Genomic DNA, 15,001 nt, shown 5'->3' on the forward strand with positions numbered 1-15,001 from the left:
GCTGGACTGGCAGAAGAAATAAACTCTCAAGACCTATTCTACTAATCAAAGGAACGTATACTTTATACATTTCTTTACATATGATGTCTGATACCAATCTGAGATGCTTACAAGTCAGCACTTCTGCTCTTTTTCACTGTAAAGAAACCTGGTTTTCTAAAGAGCTCTCAATAAAATGCCTATTTACCAAGACAACATGGTTTAGGTCCACAAGTATCTCCACGACCTAAATGACTCTGCAGTTAGATTAAATGCTTGCTTCCCAATTAGATGAAATGCTCTCCTTGCACTACCGTCCCCCTTCACTTCCCAGGCCTTACCTGTTTTGGATAGAGTTGGCAGCAACATGCATGGCGACAGCAGTTTCTTGAGTTTTCCGGTTCATGCCCCCGGGAGGGGGACACATCCCTGACCCAACCTGAGGTGGCATATTGGCCATGTTAGGGCCGTAAGGCCGGTTGCCCATGGAGGCGTGACTCATCCTCCCGGGAGGGAGTGTGCCATAAGGTGGGATGCCAGGCTGCCCATGCATCTGACCTCCAGCACCCATAGGGTTCATGCTTCCAGCCATGCCTGCACTGGGGTAGTTAGCATTGGGCAAGGCATTATAGTTTGGCTGCCTGGGGTAGCCTCCTGGGAGGGGAAGGAGAGAAGATGCAGAGACTTGGTTAGTGACTCAATGGCAACTCATTAATAATGCTCAACTCTAAAACTCTAAAGACATAAACAATGGGAATCATTCAATATTTGGTCTGGAAAGAGACCAATTTCATGGTCTCTTTAAAAAAAAGAACAACAAAACCTCATAGTCCATTAAAAAAAAAAGTAAGGAGGGTGTGGCAGGAGTGTATAAAGCCAGGCCTCAGTTGCCCCTCATCTTAAAGACAGCACAGCACAGGGCAAGGCTGGCTGGCAGGCAAGGCTGGCTGGCAGGCAAGGTTGGCTAGGCTGCTAAGCCAGGTCCTTCAACTCCCAGAATTCTTCCCTTTCTACATACTCATCTTCCATGCTCTGTCTAAGAAATTCAGCTTGAGATCCATCTAGGGCTGATTCTGAGCAAAGATCTATTCCATTGGGACTAATTTACTAAAAAATAAAAATAACCAGTAATTACCACTTACTAAGTGTCTGTGCTCTGTCTTGGGCTAAATTACCTTATCCCCACTTTACAGATGAAACAGAGGCTCAGAGAGATTCAAGGACTTTCCCATGACAGCAGTCCTGCTCTACTTTAAGGCCTGGCCTGGGTAGATTTAAGGCAAACGTAGTTCTACTCTTATAACCCAGATAGCAGCGTATCAACCAAGGAACTCTTTTCTAGTCTCACCCCATGTACTCCTACCCGGGTCGAATACTCACCCTGTGGGCCGTACTGACTCCCCTGGGGACCGTAGCTCCCCATGGAGTTCTGCTGGTAGGAGCCCATGCCTGTGTGCATCTGTCCTCCGGAAGGCTGACGTGGAGATAAGGCTGACCCGGGCTGGGGGGAGCTGTACTGGGGCATCTGGGGGTTCCTCTGCATGTAACCTATTTGTGGGTAGTGTCCACATAGTTATTATCGCAGTACCATGGGAACGAATGCTCTCCCTTATCCTAGGACTTCACCATCTACATTTTCTTTAGCAAATACTTACAGGAAGTCTCTTATTTGTTGTATAATTATGTGTTCTTTTAGGCACCCTCAAAAGTGACACAGTCATTAACCCAGGGCATACCAACTGTTTCTACTAAATGGAGGTTTGGGGAAAAAAAAAAAAGGCAATGACCCCTGCCCCAAATCCCTGATAAATGCTGTAGGATTTACAAGGCAAAGATCTGATGCTGAGTATTTAGTATTTGCTGACCAAATAGGGCACAATGGAGGGGTAATCCATCAAAACACATGACCAACAAAAATGGCTGTGGGGAGATGTAATTCTGGAGCCACCAAGATGGCCAAGCCCATCCTAACTTCACAACCTGCTGCTGAGATTGTCCTAAGCCTCATGGTCATATAGTTCTCCAAAAGCTGTTGCAGAGATAATCAACCAAAGGTCTGCCTCTGCCCTCTACCCCTCTCCCTTGAAGCCCAGGCTCTCACCTCGATCTTGGGCAATGCTTGATTGGTTCATAGAAGGATGCATGATGCTGTCCGACTGGCCACTGGGTGGCCGAGGTGGCATCTGGTTGCCTGCTCCAGAGAGAAAGAAATAAGCCAGTCACGGCTACACCTGGAAATCCTAGTCAGCAGGTTAAGTTCAAAGTGGAAATGGCTTCTGGGAAGGCCAAGAACCTCCCAGGATCCCATACACTGGAGAATCCAGCAAAGGGGCTCCCATCTCCTTTCTTCAAACGCTGAAGGGAATCTCTCAGCCAGTGGAAGGCTGGGACTCCCTAATATCATGCGGGGGTCACGGCAGTTCTCCTTCCCTTTCCCCAGAGGCCAGCACTTGATGGTACCTGGCACTGCAGCAGGCGAGAGTGGTCCTGAGCGAGACTGGGCAACACTGGCAGGAGAGCCAACTGGGGACGGGGAGGGGCCTCGGATGCCAGGCAGGTGAGGGGAGGTGTGGGGAGAGAAAGGAGACTGAGCTGGGTTACTCTGCTCCCCTTGGCTGCTGGAAATCCCTGATGTGCTCACTCCAGGGCTCAGAGCTCCTTCTGTCCCCATGGGGAGATCATCTATTGAACCAGACAGATCCTGGAACATATACACAAGGATATGGATTAGCAATTTTGAGGCAGAAAGATTCTTTGTTCAACAATCCTATTACATGATTAATATTTTCCTTAAACAGCCAAGTAAATACACGGCACACATTTATGTACTCATGATACTAGAGCTTGCATACAGCAAACCCTCTATTAAGGGCTAGATAGAGAATAGTTTAGACTCCGCAGCCCGTACAGTCTGTGTCACAACTGTTCAACTCAGGCCATAAGACTACAAAAGTAGTCACAGACAATTCGTAAACAAATGGATGTGATTGTGCCCTAGCAAAATATTATTTATAAAAACAAGTAGCTAGCCCACAAGCTATTGTTTGCTGACCCCTGGTCTATCCACCAGAAGCAGATTGAGTACTTTCATCTTCTTTCCCAGCCCCAACTTCTATAGTCATAAGAGAGCAGCTCTTTCAGGGAGCCTTTAGTTCTCTTCCAACCGGGAAACTTACAACACTGCCAGCATGGCACCAGGAGCTATAAGAAAATGTTAACAAGTTTGGGCAACATTCACAGATCCCCTCTGCATCAGATTATTATAACCTACATTTACCAAGAACTCACTCCAAGTTGCCATACTTTAAAACATAAGGGGTAGGAGGTAAGAAAGGGATATATTACACAGACAATTCCTTAACTGCCAAGAAGGCCTGGGACTACATTCCTAACACCTGGCCAATAACAGGGATGAACAAATGTTTGCCAACTGAACAAACCAAGTGTTTTTTTTTTTTTAGTTTTATGTTTCAATGAGAACTTGGTGTTTATTTGGGGGTTGTGCTTAGGGATTATGTCTTGAATTAAACTGTAAAGAGTTCACTCTTACAAAGTTCATGCTACGTCAGTAAACCCCAAGGTTAGCAATTAGGACCTCAATATGAAAAAATACTCGGAAAAAGAAAAAAATAAATAAATAAAAGAGGGACTTCCCCAGCAGTTCAGTGGTTAAGATTCCACACTTCCACAAAAGGGGGTATGGGTTTGATCCCTGGTCAGGGAACCAAGATCCTGCATGCCATGTGGCCTGGCCAAAAAAGAAAAAGGAAGATATTCACCCCAGGAAATGCATCCCCACCCCAGCCCAATTTCACTCTCTGGCAACACCACAGGCTCAACATCATACATTAACTTCAAGCTGGGAACTAACTATACCTTGAAGAAAAGGATGAGAGCTTTGGGAACAGGCTCAGGTCTAAGAAAACCCTAAGACTCAAATGGTTAAGAAAAGAGTTCTCTTAAAGAGACACATCTGAAGAGGAAAAGAATCCAAAATGGCCTGATTTGAGCCTATTCCTATTCCCACAACAAGCTCACCTTGGAAAGTTGAGTTCGAGGGGATTCTGCCCCTAGAGTCAGACACTAACACTGGATATCAAAGAGTACCTCTTAAGCTCTCCCCAAGTGTCCAGGTTGCTTGGACCTTTTGCAAACCAGTTGGTTACTTTACTAGGTTGGGAGTATTTCTGCTGAGTTTTGTGGGAACAAAGCTTGCCTTGAAGGCAAGGCAGGCAGGTAGGTGTACATTTGTGTCTGTGTTCAGCTCTCAGGGTTAGCTGAGATTTCAGAAAATGCTAGCTTTTCTATAAGAAGCAGACCCAGTACACCATAGCATGCTTTAAAAATGCAATTAGAATTAGTCCCAGCATGGAAGAGAACTCAAGAAGCCCTCCTCTAGGTAACACCGAAGGGCCTCTTTCTTTTCAAAGGACTAAAGCACCTGGAGTTCTAAAGAGCCTTGGGTTCATTCCAACAGAGGATTCCTTCCACGTTGAGGGCTAAGCTGTCCCAGGACACCTGGCTTCTGAACCAAGAAGGGTAAACCCAAAGTGGCAGCAAGATGACAAGAGGAGCCAACTGTGTCGGCCAGAAAAGGCCTCGAAAGCCACTTGTTAAGCCCTGGTCTATAACAGAAACCACAGCCCAATGCTCTGTTTTAGGGACCATGAGCTTCCCTCGCATTCCTTCCTACTGTCTCCATTCCTTACCAAACCACCAGCTTCTAGGAATAAGAGCTACTTGCTTAGAGGAAAAAGAAATCAGCATATTTTGGAACAAAACAAGAATCAGTGGTCCAGCCATAAGACAAGAACTCTTCCAATGGCCTTGAAAAATTGTTTTAAACATTTCTGTCTTTAATTAAACAAGTAAAACATGAACATTTTCATGGTAAAAATAGCTCAGATAGTACAAGTAAACTCAAAGTCCCCCTCTGCTCTCTTTTGGCTGCTTTCAATAGAGGCACCCCTATTCCATTTGGTGTATATCCTTGGAGACCTGAGGAACTAAGGAGGGGAAAAAAAATAAAGGATGTTCAACATCACTAACTGTCAGGGAAAAGGAATCCAAACCATAATGAGCCTCACGTCTACTAGGATGGCTATTGACAAAAAGTAGAAAGAAACCCATTTTGGCAAGGATGTGGAAAAAAGGGAACCCTTAGGCACTGTTGGTGGGAATATAAACTGGTACAGCCACTACAGAAAACAGTATGGACGTCCCTAAAAAAAATGAAAAAAAAAAAAAAAAAGAACTACCAAGTGATCCAGCTATTTCGCTTCTGGATATTTATCCTAAGTAAACCAAAGCAATAACCTGAAAAGATACATATACTACCACATGCATTGCAACATTATTTCCAACAGCCAAAGCAGGAAAGCAACCTAACCCCATTGACAGACGAATGAATAAAGAAAATGTGGCGTGTACACACACAGGAATATTCAGTCATAAAAAAGAATGAAGTCTTGCCATCTGTGACCACATGGATGGACCTCGGGGGCATTATGCTAAATGAAAGAAGTCAGAGAAAGATAAGTACCATATGATATTACTTACATGTGGAATCTAAAACAAAACAAAGCCAGCTCACATTGGTTGGCTGCCAGAGGGGGAAGGAGAAATGAGAAGGGAGTCAACAGTACAAACTTCCAGTTATAAAATAAATAAGCCAAGGGGGTGTGATGTACAGCATGGTGACTAGAGGTAATAAAACTGTATGTCTGACATCTTTCAAAAGTTCTCATCACAAGAAAAAAAATTCTGCAACTATAGGTTAGTTAGCCAGTGGTGTCCGACTCTTTGCGATCCCATGGACTACAGCTCTTCAGTCCATGGCATTTTCCAGGCAGGAATACTGGAATGAGTAGCCATTCCCTTCTCCAGAGGATCTTCCCAACCCATGGATTGAACCTGGGTCTCCCGCACTACAGGCATTCTTTACCATCTGAGCCACCAGGAAGCCCCTGTAAACTTTACAGATGATGTTAACTAGACTCGCTGCAGTACTCGTTTTGTAGTATACGCATATACTGAATCATGTTATACACCTGAAACTAGTATTGTGTTGTAAGTCAACTGTATCTCAATAAACAAAAATAAAAGGAAAAAACCCTACCAGCTCACCAACCACAGCTACAAGGTCAGAGTAAAGCCTGCAAATGCTCCTTCAGTTACAGAGTGTGGTATAAATCAGGCTCTCCAGAGACACACAGGCGAATGTCCTAGTCCAGCTGAGGGATCCCAGGGGCCTAGAGGCCTGTGGTGGCAACGTGGTGGCTTCCTTCACAGAGGCACTCTGAGGAGAGCTGTCAGTTTTGGTAAAGTGCCCTGAGGCTCCTCTGGAGAAAAAGTACTAAATAAACCACTTGTCAACAGCAGCCCACGTGGACTGGAATGCCTGGGCAGAGAATAACAGTAGGGAAAGAATCAGCATTAATCTTCTTATCTCTCTCATTTGATTGGTATGAGGCCAGTCCCTCAAAACTACCCTTTTCATCAGATGGCAACTGGTCGGAGGAGGAGTTGATTAAAAAAAGAAATTTTTTAAGAATCAGAATGTTGGACTCCCCTGGTGGTATAGGGATGAGAATCCGCCGGCCGATGGAGGGGACACGGGTTCGATCCCTGGTCAAGGAAGATTCCACATGCTGCAGAGCAACTAAACCCAAGCACCACAGCTACTGAGCCCACAGGCTAGAGCCCATGCTCTGCAGCAAGAGAAGTCACTGCAATGAGAAGCCTGCACACCGCAACTAGAGACAGCCCACGCATAGTAACAAAGACCCAGTGCAACCAAAATAAATAAACTGAAAAAAAAAAAAAAAAAAAAACAACCCTAGAATGTTAGCACAGGAAAGAACTGAGCATTTATATTAACATTGAGCATCTATGATGCTTCGGACATTTTATGGAAATGGAAGTGTTAGTCACTCAGTCATGTCTGACTCTGACTCTTTGTGACCCCATGGACTGTAGCCCACCAGGCTCCTCTGTCCATGGAAATCTCCAGGCAAGAATACTGGAGTGGGAGGCCATTCCCTCCTCCAGGGGATCTTCCCCATCCAGGGATCAAACTCGGGTCTCTCCTGCATTGCAGGCAGATTCTTTACCACCCGAGCCACGCTACGGAGTTCCTTAATTTTCCACAATTCTCAGATGTAGGTGCTAGTACCACTAATATGTTAAACAGGAGTAAGTTGATGTTCCGAGAGACTAGGTTACATGCCCAAGCCACCCACCAAGTAAGTGACAGAAATTAAGACTTTGAACCCAGATATGCTGAACCCCAAAGCCTGTGTTCTCTCTCTCTCCATTATGTTGTGATGCCATAAAGACTGAGGAAAAAGCATCACAACCTTGAGTTAGGAGACTAAAGCTCTTGGTACTTATCAGCTGTGACCTTGGTCAAGCTAGCAACAAGCTAGGCTTCAGTTCTGTCACTTAAAACGACAAGATGACTGGACAAATCTGAGTCTGTGATGCCCCTGGGGCATTTGCAAGAAACTCTACTGGCACCACATGGTCAGGGCCATATGGAAAATCCAATACCAGCAGCAGTACCCTGGAATAAGAGACACAACAACACGCGGCAGTATAAGATGTAAGACACACCCATCAGTCCCAGCAGCTAATCACAGGAGAAGTTTTTATTGGGAAATGAGAGGGAGAGGTAAAGGCGGAAGACTCCAAAAGAGGGCTCCCCGCTCCATCTACATGGACACTGCTCTAAACTCTGTGTCCTTTTATTGCACAGGACACACCTCTGCTTTCTACCCTACAAAAAGCCAGTTTTTCAGGTCTTTTGTTCCACAAAAAGCCGGATGTCTGGTCGTTGAGTCAGACTTCAATGTGCCTAACGAGTTCGACTTTCTACAACACTTAGCACACAAAGTCCAAACAATCCAAGCCCCTGTTCGCTCTTTCTGCTGGGGCCACCTTTTAGCATTTCAGGACCCTGGGTCTCAGTTCTCCCAAGTCCACCCAACAGGTGCCTTCTAGGAGGACTGCTGAAAGAACTACAGCAATGCCCTGTAAGTGGAACGATCTCTTTTCCCAGCTCTGTTTTCCTCCAAGCACAATCCTGCTGAGAGACAGGAGGTGAGGATCAACCCACTCAGTGCCCTGCCAGTTCCAAGGAAGCAGCAGGGCCAGGGAGAATTTCCTCACGTGTTTCCAACGTGTTCCATGCATTTTATTGCTCATCTACCATGCAGATCAAAAGCGCTGGAGCAGGTCCAACTATTTCACACAGAATCTCACACTCCAGGCTGGCTACAGCCCCGAAAGCCTTCGTTTCTTCACTTGAAATACTGCCCAATGTTATTTTGGGATATGACCTGATAGAGGAAGCCCATAGGGATTCCATGACGATAAGCGTTCCAGCTGTGATTGGTTGCCCAGCCCCAGCGAGTGCCAGCATGAGTTTGTCAGGCTCTGCTGACAAACAGAACTCAGCAGCTAACACCTTCTCTTCACACCACAACAAAACCATGCCCGAAAATCACACAGTCCATACCTCATCGGGGGTGTGGGGCGGGGGTTTGCTAGTGCTAACATGAATTGGCTGCCTGATTGAGTACAGTTTCAAGCAGAAAGATACCAGATCAGGGTTACAGAAGGGGGTTAAACAATCTCCCCACAGAGACTCACAAGGATGACATCAGTGCATTTTGCTGAGCAGATTAAACAACATCAATAAGGAAGTTCCATGGCAATGTTCAGTTCAGGGTTTTCTCAGAAATTTGGCTGAATCCTTGAGAAACGGAGCTTTTGTTACCCCCCCAGATGGAGTTCTCATACTCTTTCACTTGTGAAGAGCTTTTGCCAAGTTGTGCTGACTACTGGCAGGGAAACCACCCACCCCAGGTAAATGCTACACACACACTTGTAGTAAATGTGTGTGTGTGGGAGCATGGGGTGCATGTGTATGTGGTAGGAACTTCACAGCTCAGCCATACTCACTTAGATGACAAGTCCCGGATGAAAAAAGCCCAAATGCACAGACTGAAGAGACCAAATCTGCACTGGTACTCTGCCAGCCTAGCCTACCGGCCCCCCGGCCACGGAAGGAGGCTGCCCCCAGGCTAGAGAATGGGAGGGAGTCCTGAAGAGCACAGAAGAGGCTGGGAAACTTAACCTTTGATGAAAGGCAGGTGGTAGGAAAGGAGGCAATAGTTTTGACAAACTAAGGAATAACTTAAGACAAGTAAGTTTTGAGGAGGCCTGATTTTTCATAAAGCCTTCTTTAAAGCAACATTTATTTGTCAAGGATGAGAGGAAGAAGAGACTACCTCTATCAAACACCTCCCCCGCCCCAAATTTTCAGTACAGTAATTCTCTTTCTCTCCTTCAGTCTTTGCTAAATGGAAAGATGGGTGATCTGACCCACCCAGACTAGAAGGGGCTCCAGAGTCACACGCCTGCTGCTCTGTTGCTCCAATGAGGGGTCTTTGTCCAAGAGGTTAAATGCCAACCCTCCCTAGAGAGCACTGCTGGCTGAAATGCCAGGAACGAATCAACACACAGAAGAGGCTGCCTCTTACTCCCCAGTCAGGGTTTAAACAGGCACTAAGAAAGAAACGGGCTTCCCTTGTGGCTCAACTGGTAAAGAATCCGCCTGCAATGCAGGAGACCAGGGTTCAATCCCCGGGTTGGGAAGATCCCCTGGAGAAGGGAAGGGCTACCCACTCCAGTATTCTGGCCTGGAGAATTCCATGGACTGTGTAGCCCATGGGGTCACAAAGAGTCGGACACGACTGAGCGACTTTCACACTTCAAGGAAGAAGAAAAGACAAGGAGACTGGCACTACCCTACAGTTTGGGACCATCATCCTGCCTGGACTACATTCACTGTGTGGAAAAGCAGAAACCACTCTGGGAAAGGCTCAGAGAACTCTTATTTCTTACCCCCCACCCCAAGTTTCCAAAAAACAAAAAAACCCTCACCAAACTCCCTCTTCCCTTTTTCTACAGGTTATTACTCTGTGGACAATGAATGATTTCTTCCCGGTACCTTCTGGCTGCCTGGTGGGGAATGCACGGTAGAGAAAAGGTCAGACTCTTCCTGTCTCCAGGATGCTTTTCAGGGCCCACCCACCTCCAAGAGGAAATCCCATACATGTACATGTTGAATTTCATAAAGAAAGCTCTGGGAGACCAAATCTCCAAATTCAAAGAATGTTAGAAAGAGGAGTAAAGCAAGATCCTCCGTATCTTCCTCTTGAAGGGACTCAGAACTGACATGAATACATGACTCTCAAGGGTACATGGCTGGCTCACACTTCATTCTCACATCATTTTCTGAGGTAGGGATCATGCCCATTTTAGCAAAGAAGCAAGAAGCTCCGAAGTTAAATGACTTGCCCAAGGACAGAAAACTGTTAAACAGGAGAACTGGGTTTAAACCCGTATTTCTGACTCCAAAGCCTGCACTCTTCCCACCATAAGGTGGCAGCTTGCCAACATCAAAGGCTGGGCTCCATGCTCCACACAACATGAGGCAACAGCCTGTCTCCAGACATGCTGGGTGCTTAGCTACATGACTCTAAGAGGCTAACCTCACTCGGCATCACTTAGTTCTGTGCAGAAGGAAAGAGCAAAACTAGACGACTCAGCTCCCCCAGTCTACCATGCTGTGTGGCCCTCTCTTTCCTAGCCACTCTTCCTTACTAAACTTTCTTTCATGGTTATTTCAAGTCAGCCCTTTCACGTTTAACTTTCTTAATTTAAGCCTACTTTTTCTAAACTAAAGGGTATAGTGCTTTTCCTCACCTCTGGGTCCTCAGAAGGGTACTTAATGGATGGAGGGGGGAAGAGAATTACTTGGAATCTGAGGAGACAAGCAGAAGTCCCATGAGAGTAGGTATGTGATCTCTGCCTGTGCTCTGTGCCCTAATCCTGCTATCAGGCATAAGGGTGGGGCTCAGAGAGAGAAGTCAACACATTTCTGGCCTCCAGGTGGCCTCATCTCGGATCATCTCAAACCCTCACACTTTCTTCCTCACCCGGCCCTGTAGCCACCCTTCCAAACTGCAGGACAACTGGGTCTTGCTGAGCAGCCCCAAACTACAACATGGGAAAGCTCCTTTCCAGGGGCATGAGCCAAGCAAGCTCTAACCCCCTGCCCACAGCCATGCTCCAACGATGGGGCGACAGAATGCGCCTTGACAGTACCAGGCAGCCCATTTCCCAGCCATCAAAGAGAAGCGGGTGGGAAGACCAGTTGTGTGAAGTTGCACCATCCATGCAGCAACTACAGACTACAGCTGTTTTCAGCCTTGGGAGCTTCAAAGATGAGAACAGCTTCGTGGGGGCAAAGCCTCCACAACCACAGTATAACTTCCCTGATCCCCCTCCCTCCACAAAGCCCAGAGTCCCTTCAAGATCCCTCAGACCCAAAGTTCAGGACTGGTGGCACTGTGCTGAGTCTGCCCCTATCCTCACTAGCCCGTGGGGCGAGAGCCTCCAATGTTCCTACTAATGCCAGGCCCACGAAAGACAGAACGCTTGATAAGTGTTACTCAAAAGCATCCTCTTTAGATCCAATCTCTATTAGTCTCTCTCTCTTCTTTAACAGTCCTCCCCTCACCACAACACTGTACCTTCACTCTAGACCTCCACAGTTGAAGGAGGGACTCTTGGGTGTTGTCATCAAGGGAACTGACTTTCCTGACTAAAACTGAGAAGTGCGACGCTGAAAGAACCTTGGCCACCTGGTAAGAACTCTTGACAGAATTGCACTGGAGAGGAGGCTGTCGGGAGGCGGGTCTCTGTGTCACTGGAGAAACTTCCATCTAATTACAAAAATACAAGAACCTGCTGTCCTAATCCACCGCAGCAGAATCTCTTCAGGTAGGTCTGACCCTTTGAGTGAAGGTTGAGGGCGCCGCTGAGGTGAAAAGAGGGGAGAAGAAAGACGGGCGGGCTGCCGGCATTCCTACAGTGGGCACCCCTTCAAACGGCAGCTCAGCCGCTGCAGCAGCCATTGATTTTCCAGGGGTCGATACTCTGCTCCCACAGATCTGCTCAGCTGGAGGCTGAACCACATCGAGCGCTTCTGCTCAACATCTCTCTGCACTGGCCCCTCCCCAAACCAGTAAAACAAACACCAAACACAATGCAAGCTGGAGAGAGAGAGAGAGTGCTCCCCACAGACACCCCACCCCCAGAAAAATTATAAACACCAGTTCAAGGGAACCAAAGCTACATGGGCAACCCACAAGACGCTGCCTGGGCCAACCCACAGACCCCAGAGAGCCTTTTAATCCACTGCCCAACATCCCCACAGAGATCTTTCTAAAGATGTAGACGTTCTACATAAAAAAATCCAGGTTTCCAACTTGTGAGAACAATAGATCCTAGAACTCCCAGAGAGCGCTGATGGATTGAAACCTTGCTTTCTGGTTCGTCACAGACCCCACCAGGCCTGCATGATACCCACGTTACTACCTGAACAGTCTTCTGACACACAACCCTCCCTCTACCAGGGTTTCTCACTTAGGCCAGGATAGAGAATGTCTTCTCTAGTCAAAAACCACCTCTTGGCCAAAAATGTACAGCGTGTTCTAAGGGTCACTAGCTAAGACTCAAATTAAGAAAAAAAAAAAAAAGAAACTAGGGCAGAGGTGGGTCTGAGTTAGAGCAGTCAAGACCGGTGCATATTTATGGAAAAGGGCTATTCTAATCCCAGCAGGAAAAGAGCACTGTAAAGCTAGGGAAGGCAAAGACGTGAAGAACTCCCTACTTTCTCCAAGTCCTGCATTCCATCAGGAAGGCCAACCACACAGACCATGTTCCTTCATGGTCATCAGCTTGGATCCTTGAACTTGAGCAAGGAGACTAGGAAAAGGGGGACAGGAAATAACACAGAAAACACAGTAGAATTCTGGGTCTGAGAAGTCTAAGGGGGAGGGGTACTACCTTAAGCATCCACCTCCTTTGGCTGCTCCTCGGAAATACAGCAACCAGAAAGCAAGGGGGATGTGATGTGCACCAGAGAGGAAGGTGAGGTTGGCACTGGGCTGAACACAGTGCAGACCAAGGTCTGGGGGCTGGAGGGCCTCCTTGGTTTGATATTTAAAGCTCTAAATGTGCATCTGCCAGTGGTGTTCCCTACCATGACCTACAGGTCTAGATAAAATCCAAAGATTTAGATGGAAGAGTGGAACAAACAAATCTGAGTGGGAAATGGATAGAAGCTTACACCAGAAAAGACAGCCATCAACCCTGAAGGCCTTTAAAACCAAAAACACCAACTCTATATACAAGGAAAGACACGTCCTAAAGGCAGAAGGAGGGAAGGAGGGGAGGACACACATTCGTGATAACAGTGCCTCTGAGCACAGATCCTCTGCCTCTATCGGAACTTCTCTCCTACCTTTCCCCCAACCATCAGGAAATCATCTGCTCACATCTCGGTAAACAACATTCAGGGTTCTTCCCACATCAAAGCTGGCCTTCAGGAAGGGACAGATACGCTGTCAGCTTAAGCCTCCAATGCCCAGTTCCCACCTTCAACAAGGCAAGGCTTCTTAGCTCCCTTGGGAAAAGTCAAATGGGAAGCAAGCCAACAGCTTGGAAGTGAGCTCCGCCTCAGGGCAATCAGAGATTATGTCACAATACCAGACAATTCCATGCTGACAGCAGGTGTGGAGGAGGAATAGGTTCTGGCCACCGAAGTAGACGGAACAAGAGATGAAGCAGTGGCCCCCAGAGGGACAGCCCTGGATCACACAACAGTTTCATCACAGCTTTCAGGTAGAACACCAAGTATCTTAGAAATATGAGAAAAAGACAACAGAGCTGATTCTATGCTTGATTTATCAGGTATGTTAACATAGCTCCACACCTATGGGCCCTCCCCTCTAGGCCCAGATTCTCACTCTGCTGCAGGGGGACCCACTGGTTTCTGTAAAGATAGCACTGCTAGGCGAACTTTGTTCAAAAACCCCAAGATACCCCCTCACCCTCCACTGCTTCTCAACCTCTTCCCCAGAAAGACAAGACACAGCTTGGCAGTCCCACACCGAGGAGCTAGCTTTTGGATTTTGGTTGGTGTTCTTGAAGGAGGACAATGGCAGAACCAGGGTAGGTACCTCACTGAGGTCATCTCCCAAACAGCTTTGCAGAAGGTTGTAAAAGCACCAACAGGAGAGAAGAGGAAGAGGAGATAAAGATGGAGGAAAGCCACTATCACCAAGGTAACTGAGTTCATCCATATGTTGACTTGGGAAATTCAAGAAATTTGAGCTTTTGAGGTTTCTTCCTTCCAGAATAAATGCTTCCTACACCTTCCTGGGGAGCAGGCCCAAACCCAGAAGCTATATTATCATTACCTTTGCCTAGAAGTCTCAATCTCACACCTCTCCATCCCACCTCCTTCCCTTTCTCCAAAGAGAAGAAAATATGGAAGACAAAGTCTGTCTTTTTAATATGGCATTCTTCCTTCTCTTAAAGGAGCTTTTTGCAGATCCTTTACAGGAGTTGGTCCTAATAGTAAAAGCAATGGGCTAGAAGTCAGGGAACCCCATGTTCTCAGTTACTGAATGACCTTGGGCATGTCCTTTACCCTTTCTGGGCCTTAGGTTCTCGTATATGTAAAGTGTGGGGTGAAGGGGGACGATGGTGTTTTTGTTAGTGTGGTGAATATTCTGTGGAGTAGCTCATGCTGCCTCCATTCTACTCTTTTCCTAATTGCAGAGGTTAAAAAGCTAAAAACTACATTTCCCAGAATCCCCCTGCAGATGCTTTTGGCTATAATTCAGGTTCTGCTAATTAGAATCAGACTCAAGATTAGATCAAAGTATGTCAGCAACCACACTTCTGTCTCCTTCACTTGTTTCTACAGGAGCATTTGGTTTCGTCTTCCAGTTAACTGGTGCTAGTTCTGGTGGCTGCGGCCGCCGCTGCTTGATTCCAGCTTACCGATCCCTGGAGAGCAGATTGGAGAGCACTCAAGCTGATAGAGGCTCACAAGCGGAAGTTCCCTTGGTGGGTCAAATCTAGGTCTAGATCCCGATTC

The 15,001-nt window shown here is 46.8% G+C and overlaps 1 protein-coding gene across 2 annotated transcripts in view; it reads right to left on the reverse strand.

The window, feature by feature from the left end:
• Window positions 1-15,001, reverse strand: part of ARID1A (AT-rich interaction domain 1A) — a 68,500-nt gene that overhangs the window by 14,710 nt on the left and 38,789 nt on the right. The window contains exons 5-8 of one of the 2 annotated variants that reach the window (XM_052662238.1): window positions 2,440-2,680; window positions 2,081-2,170; window positions 1,360-1,527; window positions 321-633 (exon numbers count right to left, since the gene is read on the reverse strand). In XM_052662238.1, the coding sequence (XP_052518198.1) occupies window positions 321-633; window positions 1,360-1,527; window positions 2,081-2,170; window positions 2,440-2,680 (812 nt within the window). Of the gene's footprint in view, window positions 1-320; window positions 634-1,359; window positions 1,528-2,080; window positions 2,174-2,439; window positions 2,681-15,001 lie in introns of both variants that reach the window. The other variant, XM_052662230.1, reaches the window with a different exon arrangement.

This window comes from Budorcas taxicolor, chromosome 2, assembly GCF_023091745.1.
Source record: "Budorcas taxicolor isolate Tak-1 chromosome 2, Takin1.1, whole genome shotgun sequence".
NCBI lineage: Eukaryota > Metazoa > Chordata > Mammalia > Artiodactyla > Bovidae > Budorcas > Budorcas taxicolor.